Source organism: Callospermophilus lateralis, chromosome 10, assembly GCF_048772815.1.
Source record: "Callospermophilus lateralis isolate mCalLat2 chromosome 10, mCalLat2.hap1, whole genome shotgun sequence".
NCBI classification, from domain to species: domain Eukaryota; kingdom Metazoa; phylum Chordata; class Mammalia; order Rodentia; family Sciuridae; genus Callospermophilus; species Callospermophilus lateralis.
In genome coordinates this window covers 3,117,404-3,138,023 of record NC_135314.1, presented here as the reverse complement: position 1 = coordinate 3,138,023, position 20,620 = coordinate 3,117,404, and the positions used below count along the sequence as shown (strand labels likewise).

Genomic DNA, 20,620 nt, shown 5'->3' with positions numbered 1-20,620 from the left:
CTCTCAAGCACTCCGTCTCTCCAGGTCCCCAACCTCCCCTCTATGCACTTGCTGCTTGCTGCAGATAAACCAAACAGCATGTTCCCAAAGTACCTCCAACCTCCGGCCTCCAGGCCTGTTTGCCTGCGCAGCACCCTCTCCCTGGAATGCTGCCTTGTCCCCACAGTTCTCCCTGGCAGAACTCACATCCATTCTTCACAGACTGAGGAGCTGCTTCCCCAAAGACGCTCCAGATTCATTATGAGAGAGAAGGAGGGAGAGGGGAATGGGGCTTGGAGGAGGAATGATCCTCAACCCCATCCATCCATTGTAAAGGTCTGAGAGTGACAAAATTTAAAATTTAAGTGGCAATTTTTAAATAATACTTAATTGGTAGGTAAAAATGCTATGTATGCAAGGTATACACAGAATGATTTGATATACATAACATACTGAATACCACAGATTAGCACATACATTACTATCCACAGTAACTGTTTGTGTTTAAGTGTGTATAGGGAGCGATGAGGGCATTTAAAATCTGTTTTGGTCTCAAATTTCAAGTAAAAAATGAATCATCATTAACCACAGTCACTATTCTGGACATTAGATACCCGAGCATATTCATTTTATAACTGAAAGTTTATGCCTTTTGACATCTCTACATTTTCCCCATGCCCCAGTTCCTGGCAACAACCATTCTCTCTGCTTCTGTAAGTTTGACTCTTTCTACATTCTAAAATGCTATGGTTTGAATGTCTTCAAAATTCAGGTGTTGCCAGTGTGACAGTGTGTTGGTCAGCTTTTTGTCACTGTGACACAGTGCCTGAGATAGTCAACTTAATAGGGGAAAAGGTTTCTTTTGACTCAGTTTCAGAGGTTTCAGTCCATGGTCAGTTGGCTCGTTGCTTTTGGGCCTGTGGTGGCATAGTACATGATGGAAGGAGTGCATGACAGAGGAAAATGCTCACCTCAGGGCAGCGGGAGAGGAGGGAGAGAGGAAAGGGCCAGGGACTCAATATTTCTTTCAAGGACATTGCAGGCCCTACATCTTAAAGGTTATACAACCTCCCAAAAGCATCAGGCTGGTGACAGATCCTTTAACCCAGGGAGGTTGGGAGCAGTTTAAATAGCAGCATATAGTACTGGGTGGTGATTAGGCCCCAGTGGCCTTTCCTCAGGAGTAGGATTCAGGCCCATACCCAGGATGCTTCTCAAGAGCCCCACTGGCTTGCCCCCCTGCCCTTCTGCGTCTGTCCCCTTTGTCCCTGACAATTCACCTTGTGAGGACCCAGCAAGAAGGCCCTCACTGGAGGGCGTGGCTTTGAGCTTGGACTTCCTACCTTCAAGACTGGGAAAATACACGTCTGTTCTTTACATGTTTCCCAGCATTTTGTTACAGCGGCCAAAGGCACTAGCACACATGAAAGCGAGATCATTGTCTTTCTGTTTCTGGATTATTTCACTTAACATCATGTCCAACAGCTGCATTCAGGGATTTTTTTTTTTTTTTTTTGTACCAGGGATTGAACTCAGGGGCACTTGACCACTGAGCCACATCCCCAGCCCTATTTTGTATTTTATTTAGAGACAGGGTCTCACTGAGTTGCTTATCACCTTGTTTTTTGCTGAGGCTGGCTTTGATCTAGCAATCCTCCTGCCTCAGCCTCCCAAGCAGCTGGGATTACAGGTGTGCACCACCGTTCCCGGCAGGATTTTCTTTTTTATGGCTAAATAGTATGCGTATAGTCATCTATTGCTGGACCTTTGGTTGTTTATCTCAGCTATTGTAAACAGGGTTGCAGCTGACATGAAAGCAGACATCACTTTGGCAAACTGACTTCAGTTCCTTTGGATATAGGCCTGAAAGCGAGAGGCTATGTTGCATGAAAGTTCTGGTTCTAATCTTTGGAGGAGCGTCTACATGGCTTTCCATGGTGAATTCGTTGTGGCAGTATGTATTAACGCTGCAGTCTACTTTTAATTTTTATTCTAAGTATTTGCTCCCTTCTCACTGCAGCTCCTATTGGTCCTTCAGATGGGATGTGCTGGCCGTGCCTCGTGGACTTTAGCCCACATCTATCACAGGCACCCCGCTCTGGCCTCGGTGATAGACGTCCATGTGGGTGTCTGGTTTCCAGAACCTAAGGAGCCAAGCTGCCGTCCTCATCTCCCCCATGGCACTCAGAAGTGCAGAGCAAGTGCTCAGCCATGGCCACGACACCTGTCCACGGGGCCTTTAGATCTCTGCTCAGAGAGAAATAGGGAAAGGATCCCAGGTTTGCTTTCTGACTGAGCTACATTCCCAGCCCTTTTTATTAATTAATTTATTTATTTTTATTTTGAGACAGAGTCTCACCAATTTGCTTTGGGCCTCAATAAGTTGCTGAGGCTGGCCTTGAACTTGACATCCTCCTACCTCAGCCTTCCGAGTTGCAGGGAGTACTGGTGTGTGCCACTGTGCCCAGCTATGTTCATTTTTATGCCAATGTTCATTAGCACTAATGTACTTAAGGGTAAGCAGACACTGAGGTTTCTAGAAATATATGGACCTGTGGATTCTTAGATGCAAGTAGGTATATTAGTTGTCTGGAGATCATAGCTCCAGTAAAATTGGCAACCAACAAGGAAGAAGTAACCAGGTACCCACACACACCTCCCTGAGGTGTGCAGGTCAACAATAGGATTTTTTTTTTTTGATTGGCTTTACTTTTTTGTGGTGCTGAGATAGAACCCAGGGCTTCTTGCAGACTAGGCAAGTGCCCCCTGCTGAGCTGCTCCCTCAGACCTGAGGGAAGAGTATTGAGGCAAAAGTCAAGAGAGAGATACAAATCATTTTCACACAGGAAGTGGGATTATTCAGTAATGCCACAGCCAGTGAGTGGAGGTCAGCCACGCAAACAGTGGTGGAGGTCAGCCAGCATGGAGACAAGATGGCAGAAACTGGGCACTCATGTGGCACTCTGGGGGACAACACAAGCACACGCCCATGACACAGTGTCTGGCACAGAGAAAGTGCCCAGCCAACATGTGTTCCAGAATAAATGTTAGACACATTCTGCAACCGAGCTGTGCTTTATGCAGCACTTGGAAAAGGCAAAGAAAGGAAAGTATATATTTTTATTCTTTTTCTCTTCTTGTTTGTGATCTTGTTCACTATCATTCTTCTTCAATCATACTTCGTTTTCCAGGCGCTCTCTTGGGATATCAGTTACTTAACTACGTTTGAATATTTATGTGGCTCACACACCAAGGGGTTCTATCAGGAACTCCAAAAGAAATTACAGAGCCGTTTGGGGCAAATTCCACATTAATCCCCAAAGTTAAAAAGCAATGACCAAGACTGTGGTGCCTCGTGGCTGGGCTAGTCCTTCATTTTAAAGTGGACATGGGGGCTGAGTTGTGGACATGGGGGCTGAAGTGTGGCTAAGTGGTAGAGTGCTTGCCTAGCATGTCTAGGCCCTGATCCCCAGCACCACAGAACAAACAAATAGAAAGGGCATAATAAGTAAAGTTGGTTCTCTCTTGATGTTATAGGGCAGACCGCTCAGAAAACACCAAGCCCATTTTGTCCGAATTGGAGAGTCTTTTTTTAGCCAACCTTTATTTAACTGCTCCCTGCAGGCCCCATAACTATCTCTGCAAGGAACAGCCCCGAGCCTGAGCATTTCAGGGTATTTAAAGGCAAAAACTGCGTCCAGGTAGGCATAGCAGCAAGCAAGCAAGCAGGGGTACAGAAGCTGAGCTGAGCCATTAGGGAAACACTGCAGGGGGCACATTGGTATGGCCCACGGGACTCCCACAGTCATAAGAAGGGAAGTGGGTCAAGTGACCCTAGCTGAGTGCAAGTTAAAGGATGGTTACTAATGTCTAGATAATCAATCTCTGACAGGGTACATTGCCAAGAAAAATGGGAACCAAAAAGAGAACAACTTTACATTGTGTAAGAATTGCCATTTTGTGTTGCCAAACATGTTATGCTGATCAACTATTGGTAGGTTCAGAGGTCGGGTGTTCCCACGGGAGAAGTGTTTCTTATAAGACAGGGTAAAATGGAGTCTGGTCCATATACCTGGCCTATAACACTTGACACTACATACAGCACCCCCACTTGGTCCTGCTGTGATGGCGCACCTTCCCAGCCTCAGGAGGTGTCGGGTCCCCTGAGAAAAGGGCAGGAGGAGCCAGCAAAATGAGCCACTGTGCACTGTTTTCCCAGAATAAGGCTCACCCTGCCCAATTTACAGGAGGGCCCTGAGGATTGGATAAGACTACAGAGGATCAAAGTGGCCTGGAATTCCTCTAGAGACTTAGTGTGTTTCTGTAGAAAAGTAATGTGCATGTTTAACTCTTCTGTCGCACGTGATGCATACAAAAAGATACCTGTTCACAGACACTGGTGACATGGCAAAGTGTGCCGTGAACACAGAGACCACTGCCCAGGTGCCTGGGTGGGCGGAGGGATGAAGTCACTTGAGCACCTACATGCCTGCATCTTTGTCCACATCCCCATGCACCTGTAAAGAAGCCAGCTGTACAGAGCTGGGGTGACTGGGCCAGTGGGGAGGAACAGCAAGACTGAGTACAGAGGAACACAGGCTTCCTGGCGTGGCCGGCCACCAGCACCCAGTGCTCAGCCCCCTGCTCCCAGGCCCCCTGCTCCCAGGCCCCCTGTGAGTTCCATTTCTTCTTTGAAAATTAGACGGGTAAAGCAGCCTCTCCTATGAGTTAGATTGTCTTTCCTTGATCATTTTTTTTAATATTTATTTTTTTTAGTTTTCGGTAGACACAACATCTTTGTTTGTATGTGGTGCTGAGGATCGAACCCGGGCCAGGCGAGTGCGCTACCGCTTGAGCCACATCCCCAGCCCTTTCCTTGATCATTTTGAGAACGATGCTTATTCTCCATCTGTGGTTAACTGCTGCTAATTATTTATGTCACTTTCTCCAGCTGTCTTCATAGATTCTGCCTCTTTCTGAAATGCAGTTCCCTGTCTCTCTACCTGGTGAGCACCTTAATACCTGGCCATCTGGAAGCTTCCTGGGCACGCCTTTCCTGGCTGCGTCCAGCTCTGCTTGCCCTGCTTCCCACTGGGCTCTGTCGAGCTCCCTAAGTTGCCGTGGTCTGTTTCCGGGTCAGCCTCTCTTTACACCTCCAGGTTTAAGGGCTGCACTCCACAGTTAGCCTAAATCCTGGCCCATAGCAGATGCTCACATCATTCAGAATTACTGAATGCACTCAGGGAAGTGGGAATGCCCACTTATCCCTCACCATCGTCATGTGCCTTTACTTAGAATATGTCAAAAGTCACCAAAGGTTCTTAAAAGACTAGAGTTTCACTCTAAGGATATACCAGAATCATTTTGACTCAGCATTGCACATAAGAATGAATGAAAAAGTTCAATACAAATTTGAAGAATGTTACTTAAAGAAATTATATTCCATATTACTTTTAAGAAAACATTGTCTCAAGAGTCTTTTCTCTTTATTTCATTCATTCATGTCTCAGGCGACAACCCAAAGCACTTCCGCAGCTGTGTACTGCTGCTCCCCTCCTCCTGGGGCTGCAGCCTACCTGCTTGTTTGAATCATCTTTCTTTCTCCAGGCTTCTTTCTTAGAGACCTAATTGCCAGGACAAGCCTCTAAGAGTTGTAGATCAAACAGTCATCGAGAATGCTAAACCAGTCATTTCCCTCTCCCTGTACAAAGAAGAGAGCCAGGATGGTTCTAAACTGGGCTGGTAGTTTTAGGTGTCCTGCGAGCTCACCATCTGAGCTCTGAGCTCCTGTGCTAAAAACAGAACCTGGCTGATATCTTCTGGGGCCACACTGAGCCCCTGGCAACCACATCCGGGTAATACAGTAACAACTTAGTGCTATTTATGACACAAAGGACAAGCTTTCAGTTCAGAGAACATACAAGAGTTTCCCAAGCAAACACAAATGGAAGTGTAAAAACACGCATTTGTTAAACAAGGTAAGATTACCTCATCTAGGATAATTGTGATTCACCAGTGTATTCCTTTGATTAGTTCCCTTAATATGTGCAAAATATTTATTCCCGAAAATAACAGTTCAAAAAGAGATGTTCTTTTTAATCTTAAAGTGCTTAAATTTTTGTTTTGTTTTGTTTTTTATTTAAAACTTGAAAATTTTTCACATTATAGGCTTGGGGGGATCTCTACGTTATGGGATTTGAGGCCCACTGTGGACTTGTTATCAACTCGATTGTGAGTCCCTAGAGAACAGGACCTATCACATTTATCTTTGTGACAGGAACAGGGTCTTACAGATGAAGCCCCGAGGGACCCTGCATTAGAGAAGCTGGGGTACAGAGTTAGGGATTGTTCTCAGTGACGGTCAGTGCTGGAGCTGGGCAGCCGTGGCTGCGAGCAGTAGGGGACCTCTGCCTTGGGTGTGCTGGTGAGAGTGGGTGCTGCGTCCAGGCCTGGTTCAGTGTCAGTACTTCTCAACCTAAGGCGGTCTTGCTGTGTGTTCCCATAAGCGCTCCTTCACTCGCCATCGGAAGGATAGCTGTGAAGGAATCGTGGAACGTGGCAGGCAGGCTTGACTTTACGCCAGCTGACCAAGCCTTTCAGGATTAATGCTACAGATTGTGGTGGGGTGTCTCTGACTCTATTTTCAAGGAGAAATGGCAGATCAATAAAAGAAGCTGATAAAAGGGACTTTGCAGTTCCCTCCTTCCCCCAGCTCCAAATTGTGCATTAGATCACATTTTTCTATTAATTTGTTGCACTTTGCAGTTACTAGAGTGTCACAAGCGTTTATAAGTGATTCACAGTTCCCATAGCACCCTTGTGACTGTGGGTTCAATAACAAGTATTTATGGAGAGTCCCTGGTGAGTTGGCAGGCTCAGCTGGTAAGGACTCGCTGAAGAATGAAACAGGTAAAGACACTGCGAAGCTCACTTCTCCTCCCAGCAAGCCCAGGAGGCCACAGCAGGAAAACTGGTGCTTAGGAGAGTAGGTGACTTTCCCAGGGTCCCAGAATACTAAGTCTGGAGTCTGAATTTGAACCTGCAACTTTAAATTCTAAATCCTGTGCTTTTTTTTTTTTTTTTTTTTTTTTTTGCTAGATCACTATTCACTGGATCATAACTGATGTTCAAAAAGATCATCTTTTTCCTTTTTTTTTTTTTTTTTTGTGTGTGTGTGTTGCTGAGGCTCAAACCTAAGGCTTTATGTCTGCTAGGCTCAAAAAGGTAATCTTAAGTGATATTAAAGAAAATACATTCTATTCAATAAGTTCATCTATTATTGAAGTGTAACAGTCTATTTTTAGAAAGGATTTCAGTTGTAAGGATGAAAACTAATGGTCACAGTCATAGGAATTAAAAGTAAGTGGCCCAAACTTCCCATGACTCAGTGAGTGCCAAGGTCATCGGCATAGCCTCACACTAGTGAGTAGGGTCCACTGGCTAAGCTCAGAGTCTGGCTTCACCGTCAAAGCCACCCTCTCCCAGCTCCAGGTGGACTGGGAAAAGACGGGCAATCCTGACAGGCTCTCAGTTTGGGGAGAAGGTCATGAGTGATGGCGTTCTCCCACCAGGCCGTGTGCATGCTGAATAAAATGGAAGTGCCGTCTCCAGAAGTCATCAGATAGGCCCACGTGGCTGCCCAGTTGAACTGAAGAAAATGGGCCTTTTCCAAAAACCTCACAAAAGCTGTGTGCAGTGCCACCTGCCTGTAACCCCAGGAACTCGGGAAGCTGAGGCAAGAGGATCGAGTTTAAAGCCGGCCTCAGGAGATTAGCAAGGCACTTGGCAACTCAGCGAGAGCTTGTCTCTAAATAAAGTATTTTAAAAAGGGCCGGGGATGTGGCTCGGTGGCTAAGCACTCCTGGGTTCAATCCCCAGTATAAAAAAAAAAAAAAAACTCATAAAAATTGTTCAACTTGGCTAGGCATCCTGGTGCATGCCTGTAATCCCAGCAACTCAGGAGGCTGAGGCAGGAGGATCTCAAATTCAAAGCCAACCTCAGCAACTTAGTGAGGCCCTGACTTGAAATACCAAATCAAAAGGACTAGGGATCTGGCTCAGTGATTTAAAAAAAAAAAAAAAAAACTGTTCGACTTTCTTCACCAAAGGAAGCATTAAGCCCCTGAATGTGATCAAGCCTTTGTACACACCCCACTTCAGTGAGGAACCAGGTGCTTCCAGAAGCCCCGGGGTGCTCTTGTGAGGACTTCCCTCACCACACTGCAGAGGAAACATAGGTAGTCTTCTAGAAGACATTGCCAAAGGGTCTTAGAAACCAGAAAATCTGCCCTACCTATCTTATAAGTAGCTTAGCAAAGCCACCGTTGTCATGTGACTGACTCCTCATTATTTAAGGACACTTGCAATACTCCTGTCTCTAAAATATGTCCCTAATTTAGGTATTAGTGCTAAAATTCTCCATCTAAAAACCCATCAGTTATTTTACATTAGTGTTTCCTTTTTATTTTTTTAAATACCTATGGTTCTAAAATCAAAATCTAAAATATCACAGTAAATATTTGACTTCATCCTTTAACGCCCCCGTCTCATTCCCCAACCACTTTCCGCTCTTCTGCCCTTGCCTCTCTTCCCTGCATGCTTCTAGGTGGCACAGGTATGCTGCAGTTTTATGTGTGCTTGTAGATGTGCACATCTTGTTTTGGAGGTGAGAGCTGGCTCTCTCACGTCCCCTGACACTTTCCCTGACCCAGTGGGACCATAGGTCTATCCCACTTGGGTTGACTGTGTGAATGTTGTTCATGCCATCACCTGTGTCCTTATCAACGAGGACAATCCTTTGGAGGGAAATAGCACTTTCACCTGTGAATCAGCTGGGGTGTGAATCGAGAGTACTACCAGGGTGGTATGGCAGGTGCTAGCTGGCATGAGGCTAGGGGCGTGGACACTCTCCTGGGCCATCTGGGACTGGGCAGGCCTGCTTCTCCATACCCAATCAGGTTGCTGGATTGGGAGATAGCTCCTCTGCATATAGCCTCTTGCCAGCTCTGTACCCATGGCCTAATATGACGCCTGCAATATAGAGCATGCTTAATCACGGGAGGCCTTTCATTCTGTTCATTACCAATAACATCAGTGACTGAACGTGCATCATCTTTATTCAACAATTAGTGCACCACACTGCTAGAACTCTTGCTTCTTGATCTGGGGAAATAAAATGGGTCCCTCTTCTGCACATTAAGTAATCAGGTTCTGATTTTCCTTTCCTTCTCTCCCTAATGGTCTTTAATGCTTTGATGCTCTCTTAGCACAAGGCACTTTCTCCGGCTGCCTGCAGGCGACTGCTGTTCCCTGTCAGACCTGGCTTGCCATTGGCCTTGTTTGGCCCCTCTGAGGAGTGGCTCCTCACCTGCATGGCATGCTCACCATGTTTGGGGGTTAAAATACTGAAGAAAAACTATGGGACTGAAGTCATTATCAAGCCAACCAAGATAGGTGTGATGTGACCCCCAGGAAGAACACAGACAGATAAGGGGCATAGCGCTTTTTAAAGAAAATTATGACAGAAAACTAACAAAATCTAGAGATGGAAATGTACATTCAGATCCATAAGTACCACAGAACCCCAAATAGACAAAATATCAAGTAATCTCCACCAAGACACATAATCAAATTCTTAAAAGTCAGAGGCAGAGATATTTTTGAAAGCAGCAAAAGAAAAGCAATTTGTTACACACAGGAAAGATTACGTACATAAGATTATCAACATATTTCCTAGAAAAAACCTTATAGGCCAGGCAGGGGTAGGACGATATATAATTAAAATTTTGAAGGAGAAAGATCCTGGTGGTCAAGACCATTATCCTCAGCAAGAATGTTCTAGAGAAATGAAGATTTTCCAAGACAAAAGCTTTGGCAGTCTATCACCATGGAACCTATATTTTATCTCTCTCTCTCTCTCTCTCTCTTTTTTTTTTTTTTTTTTGTTCTTCAATATAAAACATTTAATGTTAAAAAAAAAAAAAAAAAAAAAAAAACTGTCAGGGCTGAGGTTGTAGCTCAGTGGTAGAGCATTCGCCCAGCACAGGTGAGTCCCTGGGTTTGATCCTCAGTACCACATAAAAACAAGTGAGTAAAAAATAAAAGTTGGGGGCTGGGGATCTAGCTCAGTTGGTAGAGTGTTTGCCTAGCATGCACAAGGCCCTGCGTTCAATTCCCAGCACCACCAAAAATAAATAAATAAAGGTTGACTTCTTTAAAAAAGAACTCATAAGAGACAAAGAAGGTCATTATAAAATGATAAAGGGATTATTGAATCAAGAGGATATAATTGTAAATATATTACATATATATATTATGTATATGTATATTATATATATTTATATATATTATATATATTATGTATATATTATATATATATATATATATCCCCAACATCAAAACACCCAAATTATAAAGCAAATATTAACAGAATTCAAGAGAGAGATAAATAGCAACAAAATAATGGCAAGAGTCTTTTAATAACCGATAGACATCCAGACAGAAGCCAAGGACACAGTGACTGAACAGCAATAGGCCAAGTGAAACTAGCAGACATACAGAACATTCCATCCACCAGTGGCAGAATACATATTCTTTTCCAGTATACAAAGAACATTTTCTACAATAGATGATGTTAGGTTACAAAACAAGTCTTAGCAAATTTAAGATGGAAATCTTACCAAAATATCTTTTCCAACCACAATGGAAATCAATAGTAGAGTAAAAATGGGAAAAATACTACACCCTCCATCAACCAATAGATCAAAGAAGAAATCAAAGAGAAGTTTAAAAAAAAAAAAAAAAACTCTTGAAACAAGTGAAAATGAAAACGGCACACCACAACTTATGGGATACAGCAAAAAGAGTACTCAGAGGGCAATTCATAAAGGAAATCTGGATGGGTTACTATTCAGCCTTATGGGGGAGAAAGGGAAATCTTGTCATTGTTGACAAGGTAGATGAATGTGAAGGACATTGTGTTAGATACAATAAGTCACCACAGAAAAAACATAAAGACTACTAATCTCACTTCTACAGGAAATCTAAAAACATCCAACTCCTGGGAGCAGAGAGCAGAGTGAGGGTCACCAGGGTCAGGACATGGGGACAATGGAGAGGGAGCAGTCAAGCAGCACAGATTTAATTCAGTGGTTTAACAAACAGCCCAGTGACGGGTGGTACCCTACTGTACACTTGAAATGTGAGACCTTCATCGTTCTCACCGCAAAAAAAAGAAAGAAAAAGAAAAGAACTGTGAAGCTATGGATACATCACATCAGCTGGTTTACAGATTGTTTCTTAGTTTATGGTGATTGCTTCTTAACGGCGACCTCATGTACACCTTAAATGTATATAATTTTTATTTGCTAGTTTTACCTTGGAAAAACTTTTAAAAAGCAAAAACTGACTCCATGATGAGGATCTCCCAGTGGTCTTGAGCTTGTGTATTCCTTTCAAGCATGAAACCTGACATGGTCATGGGGACACTCACACGTTTTCATTACCAAATATAAGATGTGTTATTTGGAAGTTTTGCACAGGCCATCTCCTTTAAATACATTTTATATGCTGCTTACAATCACATAAAAGATTAATATAAAATTTGATGTTTATTAACATTTAATCTTTATTGGATCATAAGGTTAATATTTTCAGCCAATATTCTGCATGGGCCTTCAGTTCCCCTCTGGTTCCAGTGTGCCATGCAACTAGGGTTATTTTTTTCTGAAGGAAGATGTGACAACCTCAGGACAATCTGTCCTGGGTCACACTGCATTCATGTGGTTAGCGAACATGGATGAGTGCCTTCTGACCCAGGAGGGGACGCCAGGCATCTCCCCAGGCCCTTCTAGGGGCAGGAGAAAGGTTTATGAGAAACTAATACCAATCCATGAGGTTTGCTCAGTGTTTCGACTGGGTGGAGGAGAAGCTGGCATCAGGGGGGCCAGGGCAGAAACATGAAAGTGTGAAAAGCCCATGCTTTGGGATCTGAAGAGCTTTGAGCAAGACCAGAGTCAGCTGCAGAAGTGGTTTCAGGCCGTCCTGGGTGTGGAATAGCTGGAGGGTTGTTAATTAGGTAGACAAGATCACATTTGGCTTTCAGGGGTCTTGCTTTTCGGTGCCTCCCAGTCCTGTGGCCAGCCTCACGTGACAGAGAAGCCCTGATCAGAGCCAGTGACCTGTGCCAGGAGTGGAGAGATGACTTGAAAGAGACATGAGAGTCAGGTTGGGCTGGTTTGGTGCCCACTAGGAATGGAGTAAGGAAGGAGAACTGGGAGAGAGAGAAAGAGACCTAGCCAAAGGGAGAGAGAAAACTGGAGCCCTGGGCTGCCTTCCTTGTGGGATATTGGCCAAGAGGCTCCTGAAGCCGACTCAAGAGCAGCTATAAGCTGGGCACATTTTCTTCCCGAGTGCAGAAGTCTTCCCAAATACACTACCCAACTCTGCAAACCGCAGGGAATAGCACAGCATTCCTCAAACGGGGCAAGTCCTGAGGGTATACTGTGCAGCCTCCTCCGGACAGGCCTCAGGAGACAGCCTCAGGGTGCCTGGGCAGGGCTTGGCGAGTCTGGATTTTACAGCCAGGCCTGGGATCAGGTGGCCGGCACCTTCCTGCAAAGTCTGCTTCCCGCCCCCGTTTGCTTTCCCAGGGAGGTCTCTGGGCTGGGCTTGGATGCCATCCATGTTGTACAGGGTTCCCCTAGGACATAATCAGACCCCCTACTCAGCTGTCCAGGGCCCCGTTTTGGCCCGAGGCGGGCGCAGTTTGGAGAACAGTCGCTCCGGGGATGAAATGGAAGCTTCTGCCAGGGCACCCGACCCATTGCTCTGCACGTGGGCTTCTCCGCTGGCTGCAAGTGTCGCACTCCCAGGTGTGATACATGTTAGTTCCACGTAGCCATTTATTTCCGTGTGCCCGCTTTTACTCTGTGGGATGCTCATCTTCATGATCCGAAGTGACTTATTGTGTCGCGATAAGACAATAGGAACAGAAGCCAGAAGGCCAAGAAAGACCCTCTTTAGTGCCCGGGCTCTGTGGGAGTCCGGTCCTTCCTCAGGAACTCGTCGCCGCCGTTGCCTAGAAGCCTAAGAGCTGCCCTAAGGACAAAGGGCCGGCGGTGCCGAGGCCCGCGGAAGCTCGGGTCAGCGGGGGGTAGCCAACCCGGAGGTGCCGGTGCGCCCGGGAGAGCGCGCGGCAGGTGTGCGGACGCGGGACGGCCGCCGGGCGGCGGGGCAGCGCCACTGCGCGCGGGGGCGCCCCCGCCTGCGTCCCCAGGGCCGTCTGGGACCCTGCGCTCTGGGCCGGGGTCCCGGAGGGCGGGAGAGGGAGGAGCCGCGCGAACCCGCCGCGGCCCGGGCCGGCGCCCCGCGGCCGGGGACAGCGAAAGGGCGGCGGGGCCTCTGCGCGCCGCAGGAAGTCGCGAGCAGGAAGCGCCCGCGGCGGGCGGTGCGGGGCGCGGGCCTCCCCGGCGCAGGTGGGAAGCGGCGGCGCCGGAGGCGCTGCGGCCCGACCCTCCCCGGCCGCACCTGCCGGCCGCCGCGCACCTGCGCCCGGGGCCGCGCTTCCGGCCGCGCCCTGCGGGCTCGGCTCCCGGCGCCTTCTTCCTGGAGGTTTGCTTTATTTGGAGGGCGGGCGGCGGGCGATCTCAAGCTCTTTTCGTTGCGGAAAGTCTTTGAAGTAAGGGATCTGGAAGAGTGTCCCTAGGCGACCATGCCAGGCGTCTGCTGCTTGGTGACGCTGCTATTCCGGGAAAGTGGAGGCAGAGGGCGCGGTCTTGGCCCCGCAGCCACTCGCTGAAGCCCCTGGCAGGGGTTCGCCAAGCTGTCCTGCCGGGTCCTTCCCCATCCCCGCCGGCCGCCGTGACAGCGGGGGTCCCGGGAGCCGACCGGAGGAGACGCGCGCATTGTCTGCCGCGCGATGGGGACGTGGGCGTGCCGGCTGCCTTCACCTCCTCCCGGACCCGGCAATTGTATTGTGTGGGGAGGAGCCGGCCGAAAAGCCCTCGGGTAAGCTCGGAGCCCAGCACCTGGGCCTTCGGCTTGCTGCTCTGCTGAGCCGCTGGTCCCCGGAGCCCCGGCGCCTCCTGGCCAACCCGAGGGACAGCGACCTCCTCTGCTGATTACAGAGGGCTTAAAACGCCAGAGAGTTCGCGGGCCGCTGGCCACCAACCTTCAGCCCTGGCGGCCCGCGCCCAGAGCCCAGTTCGGAGGAGGTGCTGTCTACGGATCTGCATTAGAATTTAGGATCCTGGAAGCCCCTTCCCCCACCTCCAGGTTTGAATTGCTAGAGGAGGAATTCCGAAGCCTGCCTTCCCCGGGTCTCCTGAGCTCACTGCCTGGAAGCTGCTGTCTGCGTGTCCTGGAACTTAAATTGTGTCAATTTGTGAGTTGGTAAATATATTCGATGTCCCCGACTCTTTCTTTATTCATCGTCTGGTATTCTCTACAAAACCTAGGCTCTAAACGTCCTGTCCCAGCACCTGGTCTTGGGGCTGCACTTGCAGCCCAAGTGAGGGATGTTCTGTGTGCTGCCACTGGGGTAGAGGCGTCTCCTCTTTAATGTTGACCAGACCCTTAAAGCTTGGAGAGTGCTTGCCCTGGAGAGGAAGTTTTGTATTCTATCTCTTGATTTTTTAAAAAAGAAAAATGCATTAAACTTTTTTGTGGGAATGCCTTGTTCCCCATTCATGTTTGCTCTTGCCATGGGACCCAGTCTTGAAATTTTTCAACTACGTAAATTATTTGAGATATCTGTGACCGTGGAGACCACGTGTGACCATGTGGCCGTGCCCTGAAAAGACCCTTTCAACATTATTCTTGCTGTTACTCACTTTCAGCCTCCTCTTCTGTCTCAGCAAGAGACCCAGAGGGCAGCCTCTGAGGGGAGGGGCTGTGGGGGGCTCTCAGGTGTGTATTTCCCTCTGCTCATCTATTTTGAGGGGTCTTTGACTAGGCTCTTTTGGAATCAGTCCAAGCCATGCTCCTTCTGGGTTTTAGTGGAAACAGGGTTGGGACGTTTGCTAAGTTGCTGTCTTGGACGGTGCAATGAAACTGCAATCAGATCCTTTTCTGGTAAATTCCAGGAAGGGTGATTTTTTAAAACTTTTGATGTATTTAGGCTGTGTGCCAAGACCAGAGTGCCACTCGCAATGTGCTCCCCGGCGGGGGCCTCTGCAGGGCATGGGCAGGAGGAAGCACAGTGGAGGGAGGAGGTACCTAAGGCAAACAGGGCGACCTGGAATTTGTCCCACAATGTTGAGCCACCTGGGGGCGTGGTGCCTCCTTTCCTCGTTTTTTTCTCCCTGTGAAGTGGATGCCCAGACTCTTCTTCCGGGTGGCCTTGGGCTCTGTGAGGGCATGTCACCTTCATGACCTCCTTGGTCCTGGAGCCGCCCATCCGGGAAACTGGGTTTCCGTGGGTGCTGCACAGGCCAGGGCCCTCCAGGTGTCAAATCCCCACTTGTCTACACCTCTAAGTGAGCTCACTGTGAGAATGTGTAGCACTTTGCTTCCACCCATCTCACAAGGGGAAGAACCCATAACAAGAAATCAAGGAGCTTCATTTTCCTGCCTATTTTTCAGTGCCTTCTGGTTCTCTGTTGTTAAAGACCCTACAGGCAGAGTTGAGGTATATTGCTGAATTGATGCAGTTGACAGTAGCATATTTTCACATATACATGCATATAGAAGCATTTGGTGGAGGAAGAGTTTGACTCTGGCCATCCATTTTCAGGCACTGTACAATTGAAACCAAATTCTTTACTATAAAGTCATTGTTATAAAATAGTTTCTCCCAGTCTCAAACAGGGGCACACTCATTTTGAGCAAAATTTTAGCAAAATATCATTTCAATCTAAAGATTTGAACAAAAGCAGTTTTAAAGATTTGCAGTCATTCATTCAATGTGAGGTGTTTGTTTTGTTTTGAGATGTAGTCTTTCCATGGATGGTTGCTTAGGCTGGCACCGACTCCAGAGTAATGGGGATTACAGGTACGCAACACCCTGCCTGGCTTCAGCATGAATTTGAGTGCTTATTTTGAGGTAGGAAATGGGAGCAGGGCCTTCACCTGCAACCCCCATCTTCTCTTGGGTTCAGCCCAAATTGCCCTGGCTGGTGATAATTGAGCATGGACTGCATACCACAGGCTCTGTGTCAAAGGCTTCTGGGGATTATCTTTTTGTTTTTTATAATGCTGTAGGAGTCGGCAGGCCATCAACCCCATTTTGGGGTGGAGAAGGTAAGAGAGCAGAATGTTAAAAGACTGGCTGGGTTCATGCAGCCCCAGGGCAGTGGTGGCCACGGGAAGGTTTCCTGGTGTGATGAATGAGTCATACCTGCTAAGGTCCTTGGCAGCCCTGGGGAAAGGTGCAGCTCTCCTAGGCAGAACAGAGAGGGTCTCACCAATGTCAGGAGGGGAGACAGGGGAGTGGGACTTCTGGATGAATGGTCTGCAAAGAGTTTGAATTGTTTTGTAAAATGTGATAAAGAAAAATCGAGGAATGTGTGATTCTTTGGTTTTCTGCTGTGCTGGGGACTGAGCTGTCACTGAGTCATATCCCCAGCCTAGAATGTGCATTTTTAAAAAATGTTTTTAGTTGTAAATGGACACCATACCTTTATTTTGTTTATTTACTTTTATGTGGGGCTGGGGATTGAACCCAGGGCCTCACACATGCTAAGCAAGTGCTCTACCACTGAGCCCCAGCCCCAGCCCCAGCCCTAGGATGAGCATTTTTTGAAAGCTTGCTCTGGAGGAAAGGAGAGAGTGAATGTGGGGAACTATCCTGTTTTGGAAGATGGAGCTTGGCTTTGCCACAGGAGACCAGTCTTGGTGGCCGGGCCTCTTATCCACTCACAGGCCTCCCCCATCCCTTCCTGTATTGTTTTCCTTCAGCTCCACCTTCAGAAGGGGACAACTTTCCAGCCTCACTTAATGCAGAGGTAGATATGGGGTGGAGTTCACAACCACCACACTCAAGCATTTTGATTGGAATTACAAAGCCACAGTTAAGTGATTGATTAGCTCTGCCATTTTGTCCAGCCCACAGTCTTCTCTGTCTCCATGGCTCAAAGGTGGCCTTGTCCACAGTGGATGGAACTGAGCAAGTCTTGTGCCCTGCTGTACTCTGAAAATGGGGCACATGATGGAACCAGTGGGCACACACTGGGTTTCTTGTGAACGTCGTGGTTGGCCTGCATGGTGTGCTGGCTGAGAGTGCAGGGTTGACCTCCAGCAGAATTGCAGATGGAGTGAGCGCTACAGTTCCTTTTTGTACACCATGAGAGCATCGTGTGAAATTCATTTCCATGGGCTTTGCACAGACTGCCTCCTCGGGTGCTCTATTTCCAGCCAGTAGCCCTCAGCGTGGGACTTCCTCTTTTTTTTTTTTTTTCCTTTTTTTGGTACCAGGAACTGAACTCAGAGGTACCCGACCACTGAGCCACATCCCCAGCCCTATTTTGTATTTATTTACAGACAGGGTCTCACTGAGTTGCTTAGGGCCTCAATAAATTGCTAAGGCTGGCTTTGAACTCACGATCCTCCTGTCTCAGCCTCCCAAACCGCTGGGATTACTGGCATGCCCAGCTTGGGACTTCCTCTTGTACCCAAAGTCCAGCTGTAATCCGGACTGGATAGCACTGCCCTATGTCTGTATGGTCACCCAGGTGCCATTGTCAGAACCCCGACTTGAACACCTCTTGCTCTCTCCTCAGAGTGCCACCCCCCTCTGGAGAGAAGCAGGGAGGAGACCCAGGCCCCTGGGCACCCTGCCCCTCTGCTTCCAGGCTGGGTGGGTGAAGACAGGGTCTGCAGCCGGGATCTACAGCCTACTGATGAAGCATCTTCTTCTGTGACCACAGCTCCGAGGTCAGGGACACTGTAAATGGCTCGACTCCCTGCCGGCATCCGCTTCATCGGCTCCTTCTCCAGGGATCAGTGGTGAGTCCTGCTGGGTTCATGTGACACGGCGCCTGTGTGGGTGGGGGCCTCCGGTGGTGGGTGACTTTGTTCCATTTTAGAGCATGGGTGACTGGTTTCCTCTTTAGCGGTTGAGTTGCTGCTGGCCATGGAAGCAGTGGCCCGGAGCCCTGAGAGGGCATCCTTCGCCTTTGGTACTGGTGTCAACAGATGGCATTTGGGCTCCTTGGCAGTCTTCAGTGTCTCTTTAACAATCTTGGTCCCTATAGAAAATAGCCACTGACAACCAGCAAGACTGTGAATGGCTATGGGTGGACTGAGCACAGCGACCCTGAGCCCAGAAGGGTGGGCTGGCTGGGCCCAAGCTTTCAGAGAACACAAATCCACACAGCTCCTGGCAGACCGAGTGCCACTCTGTGTTCCAAGAGCATCCCCCTTGCCAGCTCTGAGGCCACTCCTCACAGTGGCTCCCAGGAAGCAGGTGGCAGGGCGGAGCTGGCTGTTGCTGTCCTCCAGCCTCCCCTGCCAGCCTCCCCTGCAGATCCAGGTCCAGAGGAAGAACCATCAGTCTCCTACCTTTTTACCATGAGTGCTGGGGGCTAACAAGGACAGATGAACGAGAGAGGGGACAGAATCAGTGGAGGAGAGGTTATAGGAAGGTGTGCTCAGAGGGGCATTTAAAATCAGGGGCTTATTATCATCTTACATCAGGGAAGGGGGAGGGGAGGCACAGATGAGAAAACAAATGGTTTTATGGAAAGATAAGTGGGTCACTGAGAGAGCCAGGGCAGGTGGGTGGGCATGCCTGCTTCCAGGGGGAAGCTGCTCTTCTGTGGTGAGCATTGACCTTCCCCGCCGCTCCCTGGGGAGGGCTTGCTACAGTGGAGTTCTTCTGCATTGGTTTGGGGGACTCTGCTTTTTAGGCAAATAAGAGATTTCAGGAGCTCAACTATCTTCTGCTCAAAATGTTGCTCCTCACCGCGGCCTGTTCTGGACCTGTTCTCCGGCACCCTCTGCAGTGTCCCAGGCCCTGCTGGCGGGTGGAGCAGCTGCAGACTCTCTCAGGTGTGATTTGAAAATACCTGGGGGTCACTTCCCTGGCTGACTTATTTTGTATCTACTGGGACTCGAGCCACCAACTTCAGATACTTAGTGTTTAGCTTCTTTGTTTTGTAACTTTGCATTGATGTAATTTCAAACCCCCAGAACTTACATTCTTTGAATTCTAAGTTGCATTCTTACAACATTCTAAGAATGTTACAAAGAACTATAGGACTCCTGCGGATCCCAGATGTTGCCATTTGGCTTCTTCCCTGTGTGTGCAGGCAGAGGTAGATAGGGTGTCACACACACTGTGTGTTCTAGCCCTCTTAAGAGTTGCAGAGATCAGACCCTTGTTTCTAAATACTTCCATGTTTACTTCCAATGAGCACCATGTTTTCTTGGGCTGGGGTGCAGCTCAGTAGGCGGGCACTTGCCTAGCTTGTGCAAGGGCGCAAGGCCCTGGGTTCTGTCCCCAAGACTGAAAAAGAAAATAAAAGAAAAAGAAATTCTCTTATATAACCTCAGCATGAAGAGCAAAATTGGGAATTGTAGCAGCTATAAAATAGCATTATCTAATTCACAGTCCACATTAAACACAATATCAAATGTCCAATAATGCCTTTGCTACTTCTGCCCTCCGCTCGCCCGTGTTTAGTTGTCCTGTGGGTTTCATCTCCTTTTCTCTGGAACCATCCCTTGGCCTTTTCTCTTTTTGCCACCCAGATGCTCTTGAAGGGCTCAGACCATTTATTTTATGGCCCATTCCTCGTTTTGGACGTGTCTGGTGTTTCCTCAGGGTCACACTCAGATGAGGCGTTTGGGGCAGAATTCCCACAGAGCGGAGCAGCCTTCTTGCTGGTAGAGAAGGAGCCCTGAAATGGGGTCAGGAGCCAGAGTGGATGAGGTGATATGGATTGGCACCTGGGCCCAGGGTGGACTCCTGGAGGTAGATGGATACAGAAGTAGATGGATATATTCTATGGGGCATATGGTCTCAAGGACACTCTTGGGGTCCCTGGAGGTACACCTCTGTCCTGGGTTGGCATGGTTGGGACTTGCTTGCTTGCTAGAAACTCGGGGTTAACCCAGACATCGCTGGGGTTCTGTTGAAATGCTGTCGTCAGGATGGCCGAGAAGGGGGCTGGGTGTGAGGAACACGGGGTGCATTCACTCTTCGTCATGTTTGCCGTGGTCTAAATATGATCCAAAACAAAGTAAAAGATCGCCTTTACCTAAAGCCACAGAAGGTCCTCTCTAGAGTCCTGGAGGCCACTGCAAAGTCGGGGTGTCAAGAGGCCCTCCCTGCCCCCTCCAGCTCCCAGCATTCCTGCCATGCAGCCAGGTGGGCCACTGCCCCCCTGTGTGGTCACACGGCCCCCTCCCCATCTCCTTTCTTTTGAGGACACCAGTCATCGGATGAGGAGCCCACCCTCATCTGTATGACCTCACCTAAGCTAAGTACATCTCCAGAGACCCCAGCTCTGAATAAGGTGGCATTCCAAATTGTGAGATGACCTGAGTTTTTGAAGGACACTATTTAGTTCCACAAAGAATGGATAAAAGGAAATAAATAGCATTTCAAATTCTTCATACATTATTTTAAAAACTGAAGATAAAATACAAAATGCAGAAGGGCTTCAGGAGGTCACGGGACTTCAGTCACTTGGCCCTGGGT

General features: G+C 48.1%; 1 protein-coding gene across 2 annotated transcripts in view; it reads left to right on the top strand.

The window, feature by feature from the left end:
* Slc37a1 (solute carrier family 37 member 1) overlaps window positions 1–20,620 on the top strand; it is a 64,520-nt gene that overhangs the window by 1,221 nt on the left and 42,679 nt on the right. Inside the window, exon 2 of one of the 2 annotated variants that reach the window (XM_076867450.2) lies at window positions 17,844–17,922. In XM_076867450.2, coding sequence (XP_076723565.2) covers window positions 17,867–17,922 — 56 coding nt within the window. In that variant the 5' untranslated portion in view covers window positions 17,844–17,866. Of the gene's footprint in view, window positions 1–17,696; window positions 17,923–20,620 lie in introns of both variants that reach the window. The other variant, XM_076867449.2, reaches the window with a different exon arrangement.